This window comes from Streptopelia decaocto (assembly GCF_964273445.1).
Source record: "Streptopelia decaocto genome assembly, chromosome: 1".
Lineage (NCBI taxonomy): Eukaryota > Metazoa > Chordata > Aves > Columbiformes > Columbidae > Streptopelia > Streptopelia decaocto.
Genome location: NC_138663.1, coordinates 94,576,936 through 94,601,569, shown reverse-complemented (window position 1 = coordinate 94,601,569; position 24,634 = coordinate 94,576,936). Strand labels below are relative to the sequence as shown.

Here is a 24,634-nt window from a genome sequence, read left to right as displayed (position 1 = left end):
CAAGAAAAAGACACAGGTGGAATAAATTATCTTGGAAATCTAGCACCTTCTTAGTTTTGCTGTCTTCTGAATAAGTTCATTATTCTTAACATTAATTGCTGCATTCAACAAGGTCAATCATTTAGCAAGATTTAAGTGGGGATTAGATAATTTTGAACAGTTAAATATCCAGAATTTTGTAATATACAAGATAGAATATTGAAATAGAAAGGAAACTATGTATAGCCCAGTTATCTCACTCACTTGTGTTCAGTTAAGAATACCTGAAGCACCTGCTGTTGGATTCTGTCTTTTTGGGTGTTGTAATTTGGTAAACGGAGTATAATTCAGTATTAATCACATGAAAATGGCTAAGGCCGTGTTATCTCTAAACAGATGATGACTACCATGTTACTTCACTGTTTCTTATTTGCAACCCCCTTTTTTTTTGTCAAAAAGTTTCAGCAAATGGAAGAGCTGCTAAACCTTGTTTGAAGCTGTGTATGTATTTTATTTGAGGTAATTGTTTGAATCTTGATAGCTTAGTATTTCGTTGGAATACACATTTGCATTTTCTTTCTTTTAGAATGGTTGAAGTCATCTATCTTTTCTGGAGGCTTGCAAACTAGTCAGATTCATTACAGTTATAATGAGGAAAAAGATGAAGACCATTGCAGTTCACCTGGTAATACTACCCCAAATAAATCAAAACTATATACACATCGATTAACTTTGAGTGACCATTCACAACCTTTTCTCCAAGCTATTGCAGATAATAATATTCAGGATCACACTGTGAAGGTAAGCCTTCAGTAGTTATGTTCACAAAAATTGTTGCTGAAGGGTGACAGTGGCAGCCTGAAACAGTTCTGTTCATTAAAATTCTCTGAAAGTAACAACAAAACAATTGAAAAAGTTATTTCAGAATTACTTTCTGTGAAAGGAGTGGTTGAGTCCTACTAATGGATGAACTTCGTGTATTTCACATATAGTTTTTTGTTTTGAATTTTTGAGTGGGTGAACTAAAAAATTTAAATGTGTGCTTAGCAGAAAAACAAAAAATGCATTACTTTCCCGGTCAAGTTTTAGTACTATTGACAGGCCATGTTCACCTCTGGTTGAACTAAGATCGAGTTTCCTCTGTTAAAGCATAAATGTATTTTTTTGGGTCAGGTGCATGGATGCCTTTGTCTTAAAATCCATTTGTGCCTTGAGGTTCAGGTTTCACCCAGTTGGGATTGTGGATATTATGAAAACCCATAAGATTTACATTGATCACTGGCTTCTGAAATGCCTTCAGATATTATTACCCTTTGAGTTCAGCTCCTTTTCCAAAATGAACAAACAGAACCCCATAAGCACACACCCCTCCCCAAAACCAAACCCCAAAACCAAACAGCTGACCAGCCAACCAGAAAACCCAAAAACCAAACCAAAAAAGCCCAAACAAATTAACCAACACCAAAAAACCACAAAGTCCTTGGGATGATAGGATAGCAGTAATGACGAGTCAGGAGAAGACAATTAAAAATTGTGTGAGGTGACCTGGCTATTTCAGAAAGAAATAAAAGCAGTAGTAGCTTTGTTCCATGAGCCCCATTGCTCTTCATACAAGAAGAGTGATACAGGGCATTCTTTGTGGTATTGGTTTGTAATTGCTGTGTATTAAATAGCTCATACTGCATGGTTTATCTCACTTCCGAATGTTCAGATGGTAGAGGTTATTCAGTCTTATTTAAGTGCTGGCTGCAGTATTTTGGTCTTTTCATTACATTTAAAAACAAAGTTCAATAGAGGCTGTTGTGTGTTTTTGTAGGACTTCTTGTGTCAAATAGAGAGATACTGTAAACAGTGTCACTTAACAACACCAATCACATTCCCTCCTGAGCATCCTGTGGAAGAAGTGGGACGTTTGTTATTATGCTGTCTTCTGAAACATGAAGATTTGGGTAGGTAGGCTTGTGGTATAGCTGACCCAGAATACGTTTTGGACTAGTTTTAACTCTGCTACGGATGATTTTGGAAATGCATATTCAGAGTGTCTTTTCCCATTTAGGTCATGTAGCACTGTCTCTTGTTCATCCTGGTGCCCTTGGAGTTGACCAGGTAAAGCACAAAACCTTACCAAAGTCTGTCGTGGATGTGTGTCGTGTTGTCTACCAAGCAAAATGCTCACTGATTAAGGTAAGGCTCTTTCTTACTTGCTGAAGGTTAGATTATTTTTCATTTGAAGTTCTAATTAAAAAGTTATATATTGTTCATTTTATTATACATTAAAGAGTAACCTCGTCTTTCAATGCCTTTTCTAGACTCATCAAGAGCAAGGACGTTCTTACAAGGAAGTTTGTGCTCCTGTCATTGAACGTTTGAGATTCTTATTCAATGAATTACGTCCTGCAGTTTGCAACGATCTCTCTATAATGTCTAAATTTAAACTTATGAGTTCCTTGCCCCGATGGAGGAGGGTAGCTCAGAAAATAATTAGAGAAAAAAGGAAAAAAAGAGGTAAGACAGCATTAATACTTTATTTTCTTTGAAACAATGAAAATCAATCTCATTTCAAGGTCTGTTGCTCTATAGTTGAGACTCTCAGTAGCTAAAGCATCAAAGCCATTTGCTTTCTGCTGCATTTTCACAAGGTTTTCTAAATGAATGGTTACATGTCAGTTCCTACAGTAAAAACAGGCACACAAGAGGGTCAGGTTCCGGTGAGACGTGCTTCTTTGTCTCCCAGCATATTAAAAATGATCCATCAATAATATCAGCCCTCTGAATTAGTTTTAATAAAGTTTAACTAGAAGCGGCATCGTATTAAAAAAACGTGTTGTTAAGCAGTGTAGTCAAAAAACTGTTTAACTGGAAATAATGTGGTAGACAAACCTCAAAGTGCTTTTGAATTTGGTCTTTAAAGATAGAAGCATATTGAGATACTACCAGAGCTAATTTGATAATAGTTGGACATAGAGTTCACCGAAAGTACATTTCCATTTTATTACAAGCAGATCTTAAGAGTTCTGTATGCTTAGGTTATCATGAAAACTTAAAAATGTGACACTGTAAAATGTTATCAGATTACATGAAATAATATTTTTTTGCTTTCTAGTGCCAAAAAAATCTGAATCTGCTGATGTGGAAGAACCCAAAATTGGAAATGAAGAGGGTGATTTGGAAGAATCCTGTGTTGTACCTCACAGTCCTGTGCCTATAGATAAAAGGCCCATACCGATCAAATCACCCAAGGTAAGATATTAGATTTTGAGTCAACCTTGTAAATAAGAAAAACAAGAGGAAAAAATATTAGCTAAAGCAAGATTGCTGTAACTTGACATGTAGTATTCTGCTAATGATGTTTGAGATATATAATGGAGTATGGTGCATTGTTTTGGTGAATAATTCTTAAAAGTAAGCTTGTGTACTGCATATTTAGAATATGTAAAGGTACCTTCTTTAATTTTTAGATTATTGGTAATCTTAGAAGTGTTCAGATAAAGCTTCATTTCAAAACAAAAGGTTGTGATGAGTTACTACGTATTTTTTGAATATTAATGCATTTGAAATTTTATGTAGTAATTGTAAATAAAGTAATGAATTTCAAATAATACTAAGCTCTTTCCTGGCTTTGAAGAAGTGTTCTTTTTTGTTCCCTCCTAGTATTTTAAATTTGGACATGTATTTACATGAAATAACATATTTTCAGTAATTTAAAATATGTTTTAACATACTACCTTCCCGTTTTGTAGGATAAGTGGCAACCACTTTTGAGTACAGTTACAGGTGTTCACAAATACAAATGGCTGAAGCAAAATGTCCAAGGCTTGTATCCACAGTCTGCCCTCCTCAATACCATTGTTGAATTTGCACTGAAAGAAGAGCCGGTGGATGTAGAAAAAATGAGAAAATGTTTATTAAAACAGGTAAAATGGAAGAAAATGGGCTTGCGTGTATTAGAAGTTTGCATGGGTGTGACTTTTTTTTTTTTTCTCTTTTGCAGTTGGAAAGAGCAGAAGTTCGTTTGGAGGGCATAGATACTATTCTGAAATTAGCAGCAAAAAATTTTTTGCTCCCATCTGTCCAGTATGCAATGTTCTGTGGGTGGCAGAGGCTTATTCCAGAAGGAGCCAATATAGGGTAAAACTTTTTGTTGTTTTTGCTTTCACAGTTCTTCAGTAAGAAAGAAATACTTATTTGTGTTGTTGTTTTTCTATGAAGGGAACCTCTTACCGACTGCTTGAAGGATGTTGATCTGATCCCACCGTTTAACAGAATGCTGCTAGAAGTAACTTTTGGAAAGTTGTATGCATGGGCTATTCAGAATGTCCGGAACATCTTGCTAGATGCTAATGCAAAATTTAAAGAACTAGGTGAACCTCATTTTGTTGCTGTTGGCTCGGGTCAAAACTGTTTTAAATTAATATTGTTGCATTTTTTAAAGTTCCCAATAATTGGGATCCTAAAATTGGTTCCCTTGGTTTGTGCTGAGAAATACTTTGACTTTCTGTCCATCCTTGTATCATTTTACCCCATCATCGTGATCCTCCCTAACTTTACTTTTCAGTGTTTAAGAGAATGTTGCTGATGTCATAGCAGCAGGTCATTGATTACTCTTTAGTAACATTTTGCCATTAAAATGCAAATTATAAAAAGTTTCTGGGGACTTGAGCTTATAAGTTCTTAAAGCCTGGCAGGGAATAAAAAATATTTTAAACCATCGAACAAATTAGAACCTATTTTATTGCAGCTCGCCAATGTCAACTGACTTTGTTATTTATGTTACTTGTGGATAGGTGTGCAGCCTGTTCCGCTTCAAACAATTACTAATGAGAATCCAGCAGGACCAAGCCTGGGGACTATTCCACAAGCACGCTTTCTGTTGGTCATGCTCAACATGTTGACACTGCAGCATGGTGCCAATACCTTGAGCCTCCTCCTGAACTCTGGCATGCTGGCATTGACGCAAACAGCACTGCGGCTGATAGGTACGGGATCTTCTGCTTTCTTGTTTGGAAGAAAGCACGTGTTTTGTAAATCTCCTGTGTGTTTTACATGTTGGTGTATGCAAAAAATAGGATGACTTTGCTGCTTAAAGATGGTACTTAATGCTATTCACCTTTACCCCCAATGCAAAAAAAACTGTCTGCAAGCACGATTGAGAAAGGAGTTTGACTGGAGCCTTTATTCTTTCATAACTTTTCTCCTAAGCCTTTTCTTTGGCCATCCTTTGCTAGAATTCAGGAGTGATAGTGTAGTTTTGGTGGAAACATTACAAATAAATTAAAAATGGAAAATTTTAAATGAAAACATTAAACTCCCAACTCGATACTCATTCAGTTTCATGTGTTCCACATATTAAAACTGTTCCCAGTCTGCATCTTTAAGCTGTAGTCTTCCTTTGTTCTGTTGTAAGAAGCTCTATGATGTTTTTTGCCATGATTCATGTTATCCTACTTTTTCTGTTTTGGTTTTCTTAGATAACAGCAAATGTTTGTTCTCGTAACTTGTACTTAACCAGAGTGTTCGTAAGAAGTTTTTCCAAAAACATTGTTTTAGTAAAAACATTTAGCCACTGGACACATCATTATAATGTCACTTATTTTTGTTCAAAACTAAGTATTTAGAGCCCTGTGCATTGAAAACCATTATATCCTAATTTCCTAAAAGCTCATCTGACGTGACTTTATTAATGTTTACAAATATATAAAGGGTGAGTGCCATGAGGATGGAGCCAGGCTCTTCTCAGTGACAACCAGTGGTAGGACAAGGGGTAATGGGTTCAAACTGGAACACAAGAGGTTCCGCTTAAATTTGAGAAGAAACTTCTTCACAGTGAGGGTAACAAAGCACTGGAACAGTGTGCCCAGGGAGGTTGTGGAGTCTCCTTCTCTGGAGACATTCAAAACCCGCCTGGACACCTTCCTGTGTAGCCTCATCTAGGTGTTCCTGCTCTGGCAGGAGGGTTGAGGTCCCTTCCAGTCCCTAACATTCTGTGATTCTGTGTATCACTTGTTAAGTCAGCTGTCCTATTTGTTATTGCTTTTATGTTGCAAAAGATATATGCCTTAAAGTTTTGAGTGTGACAAAGGTATGTAGAAAAACTTATAGGTAGTTTTAATTTTTTTGTGTGTTTTTACCTCTTCAGGACCTACTTCTGACAACATTGAAGAAGATATGATTGCCTCTTCTCGTGGAGCTTCTGCCACAGTCCTAGAAGAGTCAAGAAAGGAAACAACACCTGTTCAGCTCCCTGTTTCTGGACCAGAGCTGGCAGCCATGATGAAAATTGGTACCAGAGTGGTGAGAGGGGTAGACTGGAAATGGGGTGATCAGGTACAACTTCTTTCATACAAGTTTGGTTGTGTTAAAATCTCTGTTCAGTGGACTGTCTGTGAATTTTATGCTCAAACTTTGAAGGTCATTTTACATTTCAAAGACTTGGAGAATTAACACAAAATACATCGATTATTTGTTTATCTTCATTATGGGGGATGAAAATTCTTTTTTGGTGAGACTGTTCTGAATCACGATTTAACAGGAAATTGGATCACTTATTTGCTACAATATTATACACTTCCAACTAGGTGGCGCTTACAGCACTTATGTACTACGTAGTAAAATAGATCTAAACTTGGGTGGTGCAGTTCACTGGGGTGATTTCTTTTGAAGATTGTGAAATGCTTTCCAATTTTATGCAGAATTTTGAAATATTATTGAATGTTTACTACCTAACCATTATGTTAGCAGCAAAGAAGAGCAAATGCCTTGTTATTTTATGAACTTTGGATATGAATTAGTGTTGTAGATCATGTAACTTGAGCCTCTTTTCTGGCAGGATGGACCCCCTCCAGGTTTGGGTCGTGTCATTGGAGAGTTGGGAGAAGATGGCTGGATCAGAGTGCAGTGGGACACCGGAAGCACAAATTCCTACAGAATGGGGAAGGAGGGAAAATATGATCTTAAACTAGCTGAGCCACCGCCGGCAACACAGCCCACAACAGAGGATTCAGACACTGAGGATGATTCTGGTAAAAAACCCACTCTTTTTTGGTAGAATTGGAGGCAGGCTTTTAGATGAATTCCAGAATTGATATCTTGTAAAATGAGAAAGTTTCTTTCACAGGAGAAAATGCTTCATCAAAGCAGATTAATTTAATAGGTGTACATTTCTAACCAGAATCTTTCTTAAGGTAGCTTTACTCTGAGAAAGGAGGATCAAAAGGACAGTATCACATTTGTTGCAAATGGGCCAAAGAAAACAGTATTATCTAGCTGCAGTAGTTTTAGTTAAAGACACCAGGAGGTAATCATTTTAACGTATGTTAATGCCGTTCTAAAATGGGTTTTTTTAAATGGCCTAATTATACATCTAGTCACACTGCTTCCCTATTCTTTGCACTGCATTTGAAATTTCTTTTGTGTACTGCTGAGAAAAACTTGAAAATATCTGCACAAAATATCTGGTTTATATTTTGTTCTTGCAGTTGGAAATAAGGAATTTTCTTCATGTGAAATCATCTTAGAGAAAATATTTACAACAAATTTCTTGCATCATGTTTCTTTCAGAACTCTTTGCAAAGTAGATTAACTCAGTATTAATGTATTCCTTTGCTTTTTGTGTCTCCTTCAGAAGCAGAACAAGTTGAAAGGAACCTCCACCCCACTTCCATGATGCTGACAAGTACCGTGAACCTGTTGCAGACACTGTGTCTCTCTGCTGGAGTCCATGCTGAAGTCATGCAAAGTGATGCTACTAGGACATTGTGTGGTCTACTCCGTATGCTTGTGGAGAGTGGAACAATAGATAAATCAGGTATGTTATATAGAAACACTCTGATTCAGCTGTATGCTGCTGTTTTGTGCTTTGTTGTCTTGTAACTTTGTAAATCTTTTGCTATTAGTTTCTAATCCTTTAAGGCCAAAGGCTGGAAAATGCATTTTCAGTGCTTTCAAAATCTTAACTGTTAGCAAAAGCAACATAAGTCATAACATAAGCAGTAAAAGCAGGAGAAATGCATGAGATAAAGAGCATCAAGATGGGTATGGTCAGCTTAGATAATGGATTTCTTAGCAGTCTTTTTGGGGAGAACAGTATTGACTGGGTATGTCGTATTCATTTCTATAGATGCTTTGTGATTTCAGAAGTAACACTCGTAACTACTTTGAAATGAGGAAACAGGATAAGGATGAGAATTGTTTTAAAGGCATATTTAATAAAATTAATTACAGGCTCTAAAATTGAAGTTAATAGTTCATGTAAAGACAGTGGAGTAGATCAGTGTTATGATTTGTCCAAAAAAGCCCTGTGTAGTATATAGAGAAATATGTAGCTGGTGAAAAAGTCAATTGTTATCAGTATGTATCTCTTTATTTTTAGCTTCCTTGCCAAATAAATTAGTTTATAAGGAACAGCATAGGAGTTGGTGCACGTTGGGATTCATTCGAAGTATAGCACTGATGCCTCAGATGTGCAGCACTCTTAGTACATCTCAGTGGATAACTTTGCTAATGAAAATTGTTGAGGGGCATGAATCTTTCACTGCTGCTTCACTACAGAGACAGGTAATGTGTGTATTTCCAAATTACTTTGATAGGCAATGAATTTAATACACTTTAGCTGTCTTAAAAAAAAAAGTGTTTGAAAAAACAGATGCTCTTAAATCACTTTTTAATTAGTTGGAGAAAAGATAACATGTCTTCTTATATTTAGGATTCATTATTTTAAATATACAGCTGTGAGTTTTTCACCCTTCAGGACACTATAGCCTTCCTTGTTCTATTGAAAACCTGAAAGTTTTGTACAGATGAGAGACCAAAAGTGTTGCACAAATATGTTCTGGAAACACCCATTTAATATTTCCTAGACGTTGAATAAAGAAAAGAATAACAAAAAGATGGTTAGGAAAAATGTGCAATTTTGTTTTAAAGTTACCAAATTGTGTATTATCTAGCGTCACTCCGTCCACACTAAACTGTTATTATTGTTTTAATTGCAGTCTCTCTTAAGAAGCTGCATCTTTATGTTATTTTGGTATAGTGTTTCTCTTGTCCCATTTCTCCTTCTCCCTTTTCTTCTTTCTTTCTTATTCTTCTCCTCAACATCTTATAGTGCCTTTTTCATAAGACTGAAAAGCAACCTTATTATCAAGTAACTCTTCCAAGTTTTAAGGATCAGGGATAAACAGATCTTCTTAATCTTTTCCCTGATAAAACATCAACAGTTTTTAACTAAAGCCTTGTATCATAAAGGCCTGCGCATTCCTGTGTGGTTTTCCAGCAAATTTATATTAAATATGATGAGACTTCTGTCATCATGTGGGACTTAGTGCATTAAAGTAATCTGTGTTGTTCAGGGAATACTCGAGAGAATTGGGCATTCCTCACGTACCAGCATCTAAATTAATAACAAGAAAAGGAGGAGACCTTGAAGTTTTAGCAAGATGTGTTATTGACAGAGGTTTACAAGCAGAGAGATCTTTTCACCATTACTGTGTATTTTTATTGTGTTGGTCTTCTGAGTGGAAGATGAGGAAGCTCAAAACTTGAAACGTTCCTGTTCAGAATGTGCCGCCCCACTTGCTCTTTGATATGGAAGTGCTTGCAACCTTCCCCTGCTTCTCGTCAGTCCTGCGCTGAGTGTTTTGATGTGGAGCTGCCAGTCTGTTCCTCCTGTACTCTATCGGAGGCCTTAGTTTCATGTAACTACTTTTGGGTGTCACTGTGGTTGCTTTTTGCCTTCTTGTATCATTCAGCTTTTTATCTCATGATTTTTAATTATCCTACCTTCATTGCAGAACACTTGGAAACATCTATTCTGAAATGTATTTTAGGACTCAGTTCTGAGGCTGGAATCAGAACAATCCCTCCCGTTCTGTATTCCTATTTTTCCTTTGTGTTTTAGTCATTTGCACTGTTTCCAGTGTGTGTTTGTCTTGCGTCTTTTGAAAATACTGGATTCGCTAATATAATATTCCAATAAAATTGTTACTGATTTTGAACTGGCACAACATTTTAAAAAATATTTCTTAGCAAACTGAAGAGAACATCAGTAGCACTGTAATTTCCACAGCTGTAAAGAAGTCAGCATTTTAGGAAGAACTACAAAGGAAGGCTGACCTTTAAAATGTCTTTCTTCTGTACTTAATATGTTTGAGAATTTCTTTAATATTTGGTGACTTAAAATTGAATAACACAAGTTTTGTTCTCTTTTTAGATCCTTGCTGTACATTTATTGAAAGCAGTACTTCCATCCTGGGATAAAAATGAAAGGTCAAGAGATATGAAGTTTCTTGTGGAAAAACTGTTTGGATTTTTAGGCAGCCTGCTTAGTACTTGCTCTTCAGATATCCCACTACTCAGAGGTAGAGGAATTTTCCCCTCAAGTGTCTTATTTCTATGTATAGAAAATGTATGTGTTAAAGTGACAACTGTTGTGCAATTGCTTTGACTTTCTAGAATCTACTCTGAGAAGGAGAAAGGCCAGGCCCCAAGCATCTCTAACTGCCACTCACAGTAGTACATTAGCAGAAGAGATAGTGGCACTGCTGAGGACGCTCCATTCGCTCAGCCAGTGGAATGGACTCATAAACAAGTACATCAACTCTCAGCTAACCTCCATCACCCACATCTTTGCAGGAAAACAGTCAGAAGGGGTAGTTTCCACGTTTTAAAATAAGCTCATTTTTATAGCAATATTTATTTTGCAATTATAAATATTAAATGCTTGTAAACAATGTTAAGCCTAATTTTGAAACCATTTTTCTATTTATATATGTGTATTTTTGTGTTGTAATTTTTAAATTGAAGTATGCGTGATTAACTTTGTATTTTAAAGCAGATAGAAGTACATGTTTTCTCCATACAGTTAATTTTATTGTTTTTTTGTTAGGCCGTGTTGGATGACTACTTTCCTGACACTGAGAACCCAGAGGTGGGAGGCCTCATGGCCGTGTTAGCAGTGATTGGGGGCATAGACAGTCGCTTGAGACTGGGTGGACAAGTGGTTCACGATGAATTTGGAGAAGGCACAGTGACACGAATCACCCCCAAAGGGAAAATCACTGTCCAGTTTTATGACATGCGAACGTGTAGAGTGTGCCCTCTGAATCAACTAAAACCAGTAAGTTAATTTCGTTGAGGCTTTAAGACAGGGAAGGGTATTGTTAAATGCTCTGATATGCAAAGAAAATACTTGTTCTTCATGCAGTGAAAACACTGGTATTTAACAAATACGATGCTCTGAATGCAAATCTGAGATGATGTTCATGCAAACCTCTATAGGGCCTCTAATGCTCATCCTCATTTGTTGAGGAGGTGAAAGAAGAAGGGATTTGAGCTGAAGTCCTTTGACTTGACATAAAATCTCCAGTCACAACAGTGTGATTTGTAGCTCTTATCTGAGAGGAGCTTATTTATTTGTGTTTAACTTGATTTGATAAGTCATGTAGAAAAAGTTGGGTGTTTCCATTTGAATCTTAATCTCAAGTTGGTTAATACGGCTTTAGTGAAAGCGCAAAGTGCCTGTTCTATTTCAGGGACTGCAGCTCTTCCTTCCTCTCTCGCTTTTTCACCAAGTAGGCCTGCAATTGTGTGATACAAATACAGGCTTAGGAGCTATGCAGGGAATAGAAATCCTCTCCAGTTGTTCCTAGTCAGGAGCAAGAAGAGAAATGCTATTTTTATTCTTCTTTGGTTAGTAACGGTTGAAACTTTTGAATGATTTTGTAAAATTTTGGAAAACGCTTATCTGTATGTTTTTGTTTTCTTTTTCTTCCCACACCGTCTAGCTTCCAGTTGTGGCTTTCAATGTGAACAACTTGCCTTTCACTGAACCTATGCTATCAATTTGGGCTCAGTTAGTGAATCTTGCTGGAAGTAAAACAGAAAAACAAAGAATGAAGTCACCCAATCAGGGTCTTTCAGGTACAGTTGTTGTGGGTTTTTTGGGCGTTTTGGTTGGTTGGTTGGTTGGTTTTGTTTTTTTTTGTTGTTGTTCTTTTTTTGTGTGTTTGTTTTGTGGTTGGTTGGTTTTGTTTTAAATAGCTGGATATATGTATATAAGAAAAGGGGTTTTCTGGAACCTTACAATTTTTTCTTAGTCAACACTGACTAGTAGGCACTTATGAGACAAGTTTAGCTAGGAGATTAATTGCTCTGGGCTGTAAGTGGAATGCCGTTTTGACTTCGAGAAAGTGTAAATAAGGTTTGAGTCTGGACTCTTCTTATTGAATTGTTTAAAATATTGAATGCATGTAACATCTTAACCCCATTTACTGTGCTATATATCATCTATATGATTGCCTAGAGTGTGAAAACTAGGAAGGTGGTGTTTTTAATATCATGGGTCGTAGAATGTATGTAGACTTTTTATCCAGGTGCTGTTCAAGCTACTTCAAACCATCAGTACTTCAGAAGCTTTCACACAGTGAGATAAGATGTGAACTAGCTTTTGGACTGAGGTTTTGTGAGTAATAGCCTTTCTTTAGCATAAAATATTCCTATCACTAATTGCTGCTTAATATTTCTGATAGGTCAAGTGGATTTGGATCTGCTGCGATGCCAGCAATTGAAGCTGTACATACTGAAAGCAGGCCGAGCTTTACTTTCTCACCAGGATACACTAAGGCAGATCCTGTCTCAGCCAGCTGTTCATGAGAGCACAATAAATCCTTCAGGTATTCTGAAATGCAACCTGAGTGTGCTGCTGTTTGTTTTGATGGTAGAGTACGTGACTATAACTCTTGCTAGTGGCAGTTGGAGGCTAGAAATTAGGTTTGCCTTCCAACAAATAAAAATTAAAATTCAGGAATGTTTTAACCTTATATATTAAAAGCATTTTGACTTTTTAACTTAGGTTTGAAGACTAAGTGGATCAAGTGTTTGAAGTTTGAGATATTGGAGTTAGCTAAATTTGTAAGTCGTCTGTAGTTAGTAAGCTTTGTAAGCAATTTGAAAAAAAACTTGTGGTTTTTTTGCAGTGGTTTCTTTTTCTGTGTTAGAACTTAAACTATGAGTTCTCAGTTGGCTATTCCTTTTACTTTGAATGTTTTGCAGTTTCCAGTGAAACAAGTACCAGGATTCAGTGTCTTAAGCATAATCTTAAAAGAAGTTTAAGGAATTTTAGTTTTAATAATTTGAATTCATTCTCTAAATACATTCCTTCTATGTATCAAAATAAAGAAAATAGATCTGTCAGCTTTCAGGATAGCTATTGATGCCCTTATAGTTTATATTAAGTCTTTGGGCATTTATGAAGTCTTAAAATATATCCATATATGTAAACACACACACATAGATAATTTTTAAATATATTAATATATTTGGTTTATTTGTATATTTCTGGTTTTGTTTTTTTTTTTTGTCAGTTGCCAAATTTTAAGTCAACAGAATCATCAGGTTTTTTTTCCCAGGAATAGAAGATGGTTTTACTTCTACCATCAGTTTTTAAGGGGAAAAAAAGCACTCAACCTTTTTTTTTTTTTTTTTTAACCCAAACTGCATAAGTACTTGAGGACTATTAATTGTTTTGTTACTGTTCCAAATATGGGAACTTCCTTTTGTTGGAATTAAGAGTGAGGATACTTTCCTGAGGTAGCCACAGTAAAGATCTAGGAAACATGAACATTTATGCCAACAAGAATACCAAATCAAATATAAAAGTTTCAGAATCATGAGGCAATTGGTTCAAAAAAGGTATACTCTTTTGAAGGGGCAATGAATATCTATAGGGAGCTCTTCTGAAGAGGGATATTAGAGAGGGAAATGACTCAACCCATAAAATATACACCATGGTTTTGGGGATCACTGAGACTGTTGTTTGTCAAAAAGTGTTTTATCCTGGAAGGATCTCTGTATAATAATCTTATTGTAACAAGGTGGACTCAGAAGGTCCTTGTGCAGTTTCACTGTCTACTGAGCAGTTTCTGCCAGACATGTTCTGTGTGTATTTTAGTAAAATCATTGTTTACCTACAAATTTATCATTTCCTTTTTTATATGGAGATTGTGGCACACATGATTTAGTCTTAAATGCATGATTCCTGTGGAGAAGAAATATGCGAGAAATAACGTATTCGATCAACCAGTGGGCCTCAGAATGAGTCTCCTGATTGACTTATATTACATGATTTTGGTTAAAATAATGTTTTTGTTTCAAGAGGATGGAGCGGTTGCCTCTCCCGACATAGGAGATATGTCTCCTGAAGGACCTCAGCCTCCCATGATTCTTTTACAGCAACTTTTGACAGCTGCTACACAGCCATCACCTGTGAAAGCAATATTTGATAAACAGGAGCTTGAGGTAAGTCTGTGTTTTCCACTAATAACTAATGTAATTAAATAAGCGTTTGTACTTCACATTCCAGTTGAAACTTGTTAATCTAGAGGTTTAAATAAAAAAACATGACACTGAACCCTTTTTTTGGCAAATAGCCTTTCATTTCAGGCACACAAACGTGCAAAACATACTAATATGCTTGCTGTACTGGGACTGATTTATTTGTTCTCATTTAGGCTGCTGCTTTGGCAGTATGCCAGTATCTGGCTGTAGAGTCGACACATCCTTCAACTCCAGTGTTTGAAGACTGCAGCTCCAGTGAAGCTACAACACCCATCACAGTGCAACATATCCGACCCACAAAAGCGAAGAAGCGCAAACAGTCTCCAATTCCACCCCTCCCCATTGTAGTTCAGCTTATGGAAATGGGATTTCCTAGGAAGAACATAGAATTTGCTCTGAAATCTCTGTCTGGAACTTCTGGAAGTGCTTCTGGATTACCAGGTATTTCATTTAGTTAAATTAATGATGAAGGAAAGTCACGAGCAGATTAAACGCTACTTACAGGGATGCAATTGTTAATTCGCTTTTTGGATACTATCTTAAGAATGTTAGGGAATCCCTTAGAGACAGACTAAGTTTGTTTTCTGTATTAGGAGTGGAAGCCTTGGTTGGCTGGTTGTTGGATCACCCTGATGTTCAAATTACGGATCTCTCTGATGCCGATACTCTCTCTGATGAATATTCGGATGAGGAGATAGCAGAGGAAGTGGAAGAAGCTGAAGCTGCTTGCCCTGTGGTAAGTATCAACTTACTAAAACCTGCACCATGCTAGTTGGCTGAACTTCTATAATTCTTTCCTTTTACAAACTTGGTTAAAGACATTCTGCTGACCCAGGCTTTCAAGACTGTAACCAGGACCACATTTGCTGTGTCTTTCTAAGGCATGTCATGAAAGAACTCAAGAATAATCTATAAATATTTGAGTAGCACAGGGGGAGAATGGAATACAGGTAGATGTTTCACTAGTCATAGCTGTAAGTATCCCTGATAGTTGGTCTTGGTTTCATCTAAAATAGTCGATATTATAGTGTAATATTTGTAAAGGACTCTCTATTTTTTTTTTTAACTTTTTTCCCCTGCCTTCCTTCCATTGGTTTGAAAAACAAAAGTATGTTAGCTACAAGGAATGACTGAGGAATTAATAACTGAATCACAAAAACGTAAAAACTGTTTTCACTTATGGGTGATGAAATAACCTTTACAATGCCTACTGTGTGTGATGGCTTTAATATGAATTTATATTAAGCTTCTGTTAGCTTCCACGAGCTGTTTCAGTAAGGATTTGCCAATAAAATGAAATGGATTCTGTATTTCTATTTATTTGCTAAGGAGATAGGTTGAGTTTTCTGGCACATATGAGACTTTGTAATTGAAAGAAATGCATTATGTTTTGAAGGAAATTAACTTGATATTGAGTTCTGATATCATTATCAATATTGCAGTGAGAAACTGCACTATATGTTGGCCTCAAATGAAAAAAAAAAAGCCAACAAAACCAACAAACATTTAATGCTTTAAACAAGACAAAGTTTTCTGAAGGTTCTCACCCCAGCTGGGATGCAGTAGTTCTCATAATTTTTCTTCAGTTAATCAAGTGTTGAAAGGAATGATTTCTGATAGCTACAGTCTTATCTTTTTTCTTCAGCTTGTTTTTCTAAGGGAATACTCAAAATCCAATTGTATTACAGAACAGAAAAATTAATAGTATACTTTAGGCAGAAGATTAGCATTCACCACTGTGTCTTTGTTGTTTTTCTCTCCAAACAAGTAGCCTAAGCAGTAGAATGTGAATGTGTGATCTGAAGGCTAAGTAGATTACTTACAAATAGTCTTTGTTTTAGTTTTCTTAGGCAAGCAGATTTTGTGAAAGCAACTTGCAGCTTGTTTCATACATTTTGAAAATTTGCAGCTACGTTTCTTTGCAAGTAATTTTGGAAACTAAACCTTAGTTTAAAGTGAGGTAGATTGTGAATGTTAGCCGTGTAGTCAGTTGACCTATTGCAGTTTGTTTGTTTTTTTTTCTCATTTTGGCATGCAATTTCGATATTATCGGGTTTTTTTTGGTTGGGTTGTCTTCAGTCTCTAACAATTTTGATCTGACTTGAAAACAAATTTTGTAACTGTTATGCTTTTATTTTGGATTTTTTTCCAGTCAAGCGGTGCTGTTGTAACAGAGAGCCAGACCTATAAAAAACGAGCTGATTTCCTAAGTAACGATGACTATGCTGTGTATGTGAGGGAGAATATTCAGGTAAGCATGATGGTGAAAAGCTAGGTTGAAACTATTCTCCTCCTGGTACAAAAGTCTTTGCATAGTTATGGCATCCAATTGTCCTTTTTCCCTAGGTGGGGATGATGGTTAGGTGCTGCAGAACCTATGAGGAGGTTTGTGAAGGAGATGTAGGCAAAGTTATTAAATTGGATCGAGATGGATTGCATGACCTGAACGTACAGTGTGATTGGCAACAAAAGGGTGGTACTTACTGGGTCAGATACATCCATGTTGAGCTTTTAGGTAAGTTCACTGCTGACAGCTTTTTAATGAAAAACTGAATGATACACTAAGGGAGATCTGTTTTGGGGGGGGGCGTGAAAACCCACTCACCGTGCATTTATTCTTGCAACTGCCAGGATTCCCACCGCAGAGTTCTGCCTCTCATATCAAGATAGGTGACAAAGTGCGTGTGAAAAGCTCTGTTACCACACCCAAATACAAATGGGGATCAGTTACTCACCGAAGCGTGGGAGTTGTCAAAGGTAATGTATGTTCAAAATGGGGTGTGGGGAATTAATAAAAGTGGAAACCACATGGGCTTTCTGCAGTGTTTGAGGAGAGAATCTTCTAGACACACTTAGAATTCACACTGTTCTGTGAAATATTCCATGATGATAAGAGAGCATAGAGTGCATTTGATGTCTGTGATGATTTTATAGGCATGTACTCTGTGACAGCCCATTTCATTAGTGTGTTCATCTGCTATTTGAGCCACTCCATTCACATACTGTAAAGATCTCAAATAATCTGTGCAGCTTCCTGTAATAGTTCTCATTTATACTTCGGATGAACCACAAATGGTCTTCTTTTGAGAAGCATATCTGACTTGAAGACTTCATATGGAAGGGTGGAGAAGCTGGGCTGCACTAGTGTCAAGCTGTAAGGGATGTTATAGAAGTAATCTGTCAGGCATAGATTCTGTGAAGAGGTACAGATTTTGGTCATACTGTCTTTGTGCTTAGAAGTACTCTTTCTCTTTTGGAACTGTTTTTAAAAAAATAAATGAAAAATCCAGAGTGAAGGAATTTAACTATAATAATATACATCTTTAAAAATTCTTTAGAACTCCCCTTCCATCTGCCTCATTTCAGGCTATCTGATTAGCTTAATAGATAGTTCCATTAAAATAAAATATGACTTTTGAAAGTCACTTTTGTTACGCGTTTCTGCTTTGTTGTTGCACTGGGTGCTTTCTGCTTCCTTTTATAGAGATTTGCAACATGTATTTTCTGCATATTTTTGTCACAGCTTTTAGTGCCAATGGAAAAGATGTCATCGTAGACTTTCCTCAGCAGTCTCATTGGACTGGCTTGTTGTCAGAAATGGAACTGGTCCCCAGCATTCACCCTGGAGTCACGTAAGTGGTGATCTACATTTTTATTAATGTATATGGGTTATCCTATAGCTTTATTGTCTTGATTCCATTATCTTGACTTGTGTTACAATTAAGATGTACCATGAGTGTATTTACTTGTCATTCTTTTGTGAAATCAGGTGTGATGGCTGTCAGATGTTTCCTATCAATGGACCTAGATTCAAATGCAGAAACTGTGATGATTTTGACTTTTGTGAAACCTGTTTTAAAACGAGGAAGCATAACACCCGGCATACTTTTGGCAGAATAAATGAACCAGGTATGTTTCAGGATCTAAGTGTTTCTTAGATTAATTTTAAACGCATTTAGTTTGTTTTTTTAAATAAGTCTTAAATTTTGGCTCCTTAACACACTGAAATCAGTGTTCTTACTGACCCTCTAGACAACAAAACATTTTTAGGAGATCATAGCAATGCTACAATTGCATGTGGTGAACTACACCAAAACCACAGCCCTTAAGCTTTCTTCATAGTGATAAAAAAGTTGTAAAAATGCGGCTACTTGACAGTAACTCTTTGTCAGAACTGAGTGTTCAGCTATACCAAGAGTAAAATGGATAGTTTTTTAATCCACCTGCCTTTTGCTATCAGTCTAAATGTATTTGGATGGAATCCTCATGACTGCAAGTGCAGCTTGAAATACATAAGATACCTACTCACACCTGAATTGCTCTTCAACAGTTTTGCCTATTGATGTGTAATGGCTGTTGCCTCGTTTCCCCAATGATTTGGAGACTCCGGAGAGGTGAGGTAGGACAGGGAAGCCTTTTGAAGGACTCGTAATCAGAACTTCTTGTTTTTAAGACAAGAACAGGTGCAGCCATTTTAAGTCCAAAACTTTGGGGTTTGCATCATTATGCAAAACTTACCTGACACTAGCTTCTTTCTTCCCCTCTTCTTTCCACCTGTCGAAAAATCAGTATGATCCCTAGTATTTGCAGGATGGTGCTGACTTCCGGAATAAAGCTCTTCATATTTACATGTAGACAGATTAATTTGTTTGGAAAATGAGTAAAACTGATTCCTTACTAGGAATCATGAACATGCATTGTGTCTGTATGATGGTTTGTCCAAAGGGCAAGAAAGACCTTCCATTAATAAATCAGTTAATATGGCTGTACAGCTATTATGGTGTGCATCTGTAATCCTTCCTGTTGCCCTGGATAGGGTGGAGGAGTTACAGTATTCTTTTAGTCAGGCTTTCTAAAAGCTACAAAGATCAGTGAAGGAAAGTAGAAGTGGGGTTTTGCAGGGAGGAAATCAACAACTCATTAAGACACCTCATTCTTGGACAACATTGGGAAGTTTTGAGTGTTGTAACTTAGCTATGGTTGTTCTTCTATAAGGGATTTCTTTTGAGGGTTGATTGCATATTTTTCTATGCTATGGTTGTGTACAAAATTCATGTGCTCTGGGCCTTTATTTTGAAGTATATATCATTGTAAATTTTGATTTGAATTTCAAAAGGAAGGACCCTTTGAAGTGGCTACTTTGTCAAGAGTGTTAGTCTTTTAAAGATTCTGGCAGTTTAAGGTTTGAATGTAATGTTTTATCATTCAGTTTTAGGAATTTATCTTGGTGTCTTACGTTCCTGAAGAGAGTAATTTTTCTTACTTTTTTTAATGTTTATTTTTTACCAAATTATGCTTCGTTTCTTGGTACAAATCAATTATAAGTGTAAGAATAGAAATTGCGACTATCCCAAGTGGCAGGTGTGACAACTTGTAGTCCGGTAAAGTGCTTGAAACTGCTTTAAGAAAAAAATCTTGAGCTGTGACCTTCAAGCATGAGTAGTATTAACATACCTGTGTGACGTGCTTCTGTAGTCAACTTTTAGACTACATACTTGAAATCTTTGGTGTATTTCCTTTCACATTGCTGATAGTTTTAATGAAAGCAATTTTCTTTGAGAGGTACGTGCTTAACATTTCATTTAACCCTGCAGGTCAGTCTCCGGTGTTTTGTGGACGTTCTGGAAAGCAGCTGAAGAGACGGCACAGCAGCCAGCGGGGAATGTTACTGGATGATTGGTCAAGAATAGTTAAGAATTTGAATGTCTCATCCTCCGTGAATCAAGCTTCACGTCTCATTGATGGTAGTGAGCAGTGCTGGCAGTCTTCTGGCTCACAAGGAAAGGTAACTTTAAGCCACAACTGGTTGATTCTGGCACACTTTGTTCTTAATAGGAGAAGTATTTACCTTGGTGAAATATATTTGTTTGTTACCTTTGTGTAAGATAGAAGAGTAGTAAAAACAGGCATCTGAAGTACAAAACTGTGTCTTCATAGTAAATGTGCCTATTTTTTAAAGTTTTGCTTCATCTTTCTAATTATTTTATGTGAATCATAAGGAACTTGTGTGATTTTTGGAATACAGGGTAGTTACTCTATTCTGTAGTTGGTTATATGGTTTCAGTTACCTTTTCAGTATAATAACTGGTGACAGTTGTTCTTAACAAACACACTGATTATATTTTACTTAGGTGAAATATAAAATTTACTTTGCTATACAAAAAACACCTATGTTCTTACTAGCTAAAACTGCCTCCATGCACTCCTTCAGTTGCATAGAATCATACAATATCTCAAGTGGAAAGGGCGACCCATAAGGATCAAGTCCAACTCCCTGCTGCTCGCAGGACTACCTAAAACTAAATCATATGACTAAGAATGTCTTCTAGACACTCCTTGAAGTCTGACAGGCTTGGTGCTGTGACCAGTTCCCTGGAGAGCCTGTTCCAGTGACTGTCCACCCTCTGAGAGAAGAACCTTTCCCCAGTGTCCAATCTGAACTTCTCCTGACGTAGCCTCATTCCATTTTCTCTTGTCCTATCATTGGTCATCAGAGAGAGGAGATCAGCACCTCCCCCTCCACTGCCCCCTTTGGGGAAGGTGTAGATGGTGATGAGATCACGCCTCGGGCTTCTCTTCTCCAAACTGAACAAAACCAAGTGACCTTATAAGTCTTGCCATCAAGACCTTTTGCCATCTTGGTTGCCCTCCTCTGTACACACTCCAGTAGTTTGACATCTTTCTTATATCGAGGTGCCCAGAACTGCACACAGCGCTCCAGGTGAGGCCGCACCAGTGCAGAGCAGAGCGGGGGACAATCACCTCCCTGCCCGGCTGGCAATGCTGTGCTTGATGAACCCTAGGACACAGTTGGCCCTTTTGGCTGCCAGGGCACACTGGTGGCTCATGTTCAACTTTCCATCAACCCAGACCCTCAGGTATCTTTCCTGAGGCTTGCTCTCCAGCCTCTCGGCAGGATTACCTCATCCTAAGTGGAGAATCCAGCACTTGCTCTTGTTAAGTTTCATACGGTTGATGATTGCCCGGCTCTCTAGTCTATCCAGATCTCCCTGTAAGGCCTCTCTACCCTCAAGGGAGTCCACAGCTCTTCCTAGTTTAGCGTAATCAGCAAACTTGCTCAATGTACATTCAACTTCTGTGCCCAGAGAGTTTATAAAAACATTTAAGTATTGTTCCTTAGTTTGTGGTTGCCAGTTTTATTTGCCCACAGCACTGCTTTGTGGCCAGTCTAGGCACTGGGATTTGTGGCAAGACAGTGTGTTTTGATGCTCTGTTGATGACCATGTTGAGAATGTGTATCCCCAAGTACCCTTCCTTCGGGTTGATTACAGACTGTAACCAGTCAAAGATTTACATTATGTCCCATTTCTTGACCTCTGTATGGTATTGTGCTTTCTCCATCTTCTCAATGGGGTTGCTCTCAAGTTAAATAAATAATTTGCTGCAAATCTTTCTCTTGTATGTGGAGGTTGGACAGGTGAGAAGTTCACAAGGCCATTTTCCTTTGGCGATTTCCTGTGCATTGCAGCTGTCGTGTGCTTTTCTTAAGTGTTTTTCATGCTTTCTCCAAAATCAGCACACATTTTATTCTTGTTAACTGTACAATAGTCCTAACAATACTGTCTGAAAATGAAATTCTGTGTGTTTGCCCTAGCACTGGATTCGCTTGGAGATTTTTCCAGATGTTCTTGTTCACAGACTGAAGATGATAGTGGACCCTGCAGACAGCAGTTACATGCCCTCTTTAGTTGTAGTTTCAGGTATGTGTGTGTTCTCTGAGAAGTCTGAAAAATACTTTTTTTGTACATTCAACGATAGATAATTTTCTGGTTTCAGTTAACATAGTCATCTGTTAACATGCATAGTGCCTGTTTATGAAACAAACACCATATCTTAAAATATTTTTCTTTCCGTGTTTTGTTTTGTAGGGGGGAATTCCTTAAATAACCTTATAGAGCTAAAGACAATCAATATAAATCCTACAGACACCACAGTGCCTCTTCTCAGTGATTGTACGGAAGTAAGTGAAGTTTGTGTGAGAATTACTCTTGTATGCAAAAGAAAAATATTTTGCTGCAAGAGAAAGCTGAGAAGCCCTGTTGTGATTATTAAAGCATCTTATTTAACTTTTCCTCTGATTTAGCACTATTTCTTGGAGTTTAGTAAAGTTAATTTCCCTGATAAGTTTTATCATCATCACAGCAAACTCTATACTACCCTTAGTAGCAAAGGTATTTTAGTTTTTTTGGTGTAAATCAACATACCTATGAGCCAAAAAGACATCCCAATAAACTTAAATTTGGGGATAATTTTGGTGAGTGATAAAGCTTATTTTGAATAGTAGTTCTGATCTTTTTCAGTAACTGAAAGGAGGAGCGCATAATAAATTTTTAGAAAATTGGAAGTGATAACATTCTCCATGTATTTATCTTAAAGTATGAATTATTTGGCTTTTCAGCCCTACATATTTGAAGTTACGGATTCATTTTGTTAAGGTGACAAAGTGAAGCAAAAGTTCTAATTCTTTCCTATCTTTTATAAAGTTACATAAGACCCAAAAGATGGCAATTCAATTTTTTCTTCTTAGTACCACAGGTATATTGAGGTTGCAATCAAGCAGTGCAGAAGCTCTGGGATTGATTGCAAGATACATGGCCTCAGCATACTGGGACGTATACGTGCAGAGGATGAAGATTTGGCGGCAGTCCCTTTCCTTGCTTCTGATAACGAGGAAGAGGATGATGATAAAGCCAACACCGGCAGGTAGGAAACTGCAGGGGTGGGGGGGAAATGGTAAAGAACTGCAGTGTCTATGTATTCTAATCAGGAGATTATTGTAAGAAGAGCAACTTAATTAGATCGGAAAGAGAAATCAGCATCTTAGTTTGTCAGAATTGTAAGTAGGTCATTTGTTAATAACTAACTTCTTAAAGACTGTCACACTGGTGAGGTGGTAGCATTTTGTACAACTCTTCTGCTTCTGCAGTATACTTGGAGTTTGAAGCCTACCTAAAAACTTGATGTGTCTGTATTTGGTATGTGGTGTAGTGTATATTTACCCCACTGCTCAGCAAAACATTCTGGGTCTTTTTGATATTTATTTGTTACAGCCACCACTTAACTGTGGTGGTGTAATCTGAGTACTGAAACTGTTCCAAAATATAAAATCAATAAATAGAGTAAAAAGATGCCTATGCTATGTAGTATGCAGGTTGCTAACCTGACTTTTTTTTTTTCCTCTCGATATGTTCAGTCTTGTTAGAAAGAAGGCAGCTGGGCTTGAATCGGCAGCTACAATAAGAACCAAAGTTTTTGTTTGGGGACTGAATGACAAAGACCAGTTGGGAGGACTAAAAGGTTCCAAGGTATGTTTGTTGTTTTCATACTTCAGTACAAAACAGACAGAGCTAAAAATAAAATGTGCAAGTCTTGCACAACTCAGAATTAATTAAAATGTATTCAGAATTTTAAAGTTTATTATCAAAAGCTACGAAGAGTAGGTTTTAATGGCTTTTTACTGTTAAGACATGGATGTCTCCTGGATGGAAAATTGGTTGTTACGCTGAAATCCAGTTTGAGTTTTAAAAGCCATTTAACCATTTATTTTAGATGATAGTGAACTAATTGTTCTAAAAATGTGTAGCACTATATGTATTTTGTTCCTTTTGAGTTTATGTGCATGAAATGAACATTTTGAACCTTTCTATGTATGTCTTGTACTTGGAGCTGGTGCAGTAAGCAGAAAAAAGTTGAATTCTGATCTTTTGATTGGTATAACTTGATTAGAATTCAGTGTAATTTGAGAGGAATTTCATTCCTGTGTGCAGCCATTTATACATAATTTTTAATACAATGCAAAACAGGAGATAAATGGCAAATGTTTAATCAATTTAAGGTGTCATTAATTGGAAAAGTATATTAAGAGAGCATTTATTTAATGTATGTTGTAAATAAAACATATAATATTGTATACGTAGAATGCCTTTCAAGAAACAAAAAGTTAACCATTTCTGTCTTCTCCATCCTGTATTTTATTGGTGCGTAAAGGCCTCAGTGCAGAAGTGCAGATTTCAGTCCATTCTTGCTTCGTCTGAATAATACATGGAGTTTCATGTATTTGAAAAAAAAAAAAAAAAGTACCTGTTAGATTAACTGGTTTATCACTTAAGAATAGCTCTTCTTTTGAAAGCATGAAACTTTAAAGTGTATTGTAACGATCTTTATTTCCTGTCTGCTTTAGATAAAGGTTCCTTCCTTTTCTGAAACCCTATCTGCTTTGAATGTCGTACAAGTAGCTGGAGGGTCCAAAAGCCTTTTTGCAGGTAATATGTTTTAAATAAATATAATTATTTAAGAGCAGAAACAG

At 36.9% G+C, this 24,634-nt stretch overlaps 1 protein-coding gene across 4 annotated transcripts in view; it reads left to right on the top strand.

Moving 5' to 3' along the window:
* The window catches only part of HERC2 (HECT and RLD domain containing E3 ubiquitin protein ligase 2), a 114,938-nt gene that overhangs the window by 49,554 nt on the left and 40,750 nt on the right, over positions 1-24,634 (top strand). For all 4 annotated transcript variants that reach the window (XM_082053874.1, XM_082053875.1, XM_082053873.1 and 1 more), the window contains exons 27-58: positions 566-780; positions 1,796-1,928; positions 2,036-2,163; positions 2,289-2,484; positions 3,083-3,219; positions 3,720-3,893; positions 3,971-4,107; positions 4,189-4,340; positions 4,764-4,955; positions 6,116-6,303; positions 6,806-6,998; positions 7,601-7,783; positions 8,348-8,532; positions 10,184-10,331; positions 10,426-10,622; positions 10,859-11,089; positions 11,757-11,892; positions 12,501-12,644; positions 14,126-14,268; positions 14,481-14,748; positions 14,901-15,043; positions 16,460-16,558; positions 16,654-16,822; positions 16,939-17,064; positions 17,831-17,939; positions 18,077-18,216; positions 19,902-20,092; positions 21,923-22,028; positions 22,197-22,288; positions 22,856-23,031; positions 23,522-23,633; positions 24,509-24,590. In XM_082053874.1, the coding sequence (XP_081910000.1) occupies positions 566-780; positions 1,796-1,928; positions 2,036-2,163; positions 2,289-2,484; positions 3,083-3,219; positions 3,720-3,893; positions 3,971-4,107; positions 4,189-4,340; positions 4,764-4,955; positions 6,116-6,303; positions 6,806-6,998; positions 7,601-7,783; positions 8,348-8,532; positions 10,184-10,331; positions 10,426-10,622; positions 10,859-11,089; positions 11,757-11,892; positions 12,501-12,644; positions 14,126-14,268; positions 14,481-14,748; positions 14,901-15,043; positions 16,460-16,558; positions 16,654-16,822; positions 16,939-17,064; positions 17,831-17,939; positions 18,077-18,216; positions 19,902-20,092; positions 21,923-22,028; positions 22,197-22,288; positions 22,856-23,031; positions 23,522-23,633; positions 24,509-24,590 (5,025 nt within the window). The remainder of the gene's footprint in view (positions 1-565; positions 781-1,795; positions 1,929-2,035; positions 2,164-2,288; positions 2,485-3,082; positions 3,220-3,719; positions 3,894-3,970; positions 4,108-4,188; positions 4,341-4,763; positions 4,956-6,115; positions 6,304-6,805; positions 6,999-7,600; positions 7,784-8,347; positions 8,533-10,183; positions 10,332-10,425; positions 10,623-10,858; positions 11,090-11,756; positions 11,893-12,500; positions 12,645-14,125; positions 14,269-14,480; positions 14,749-14,900; positions 15,044-16,459; positions 16,559-16,653; positions 16,823-16,938; positions 17,065-17,830; positions 17,940-18,076; positions 18,217-19,901; positions 20,093-21,922; positions 22,029-22,196; positions 22,289-22,855; positions 23,032-23,521; positions 23,634-24,508; positions 24,591-24,634) is intronic.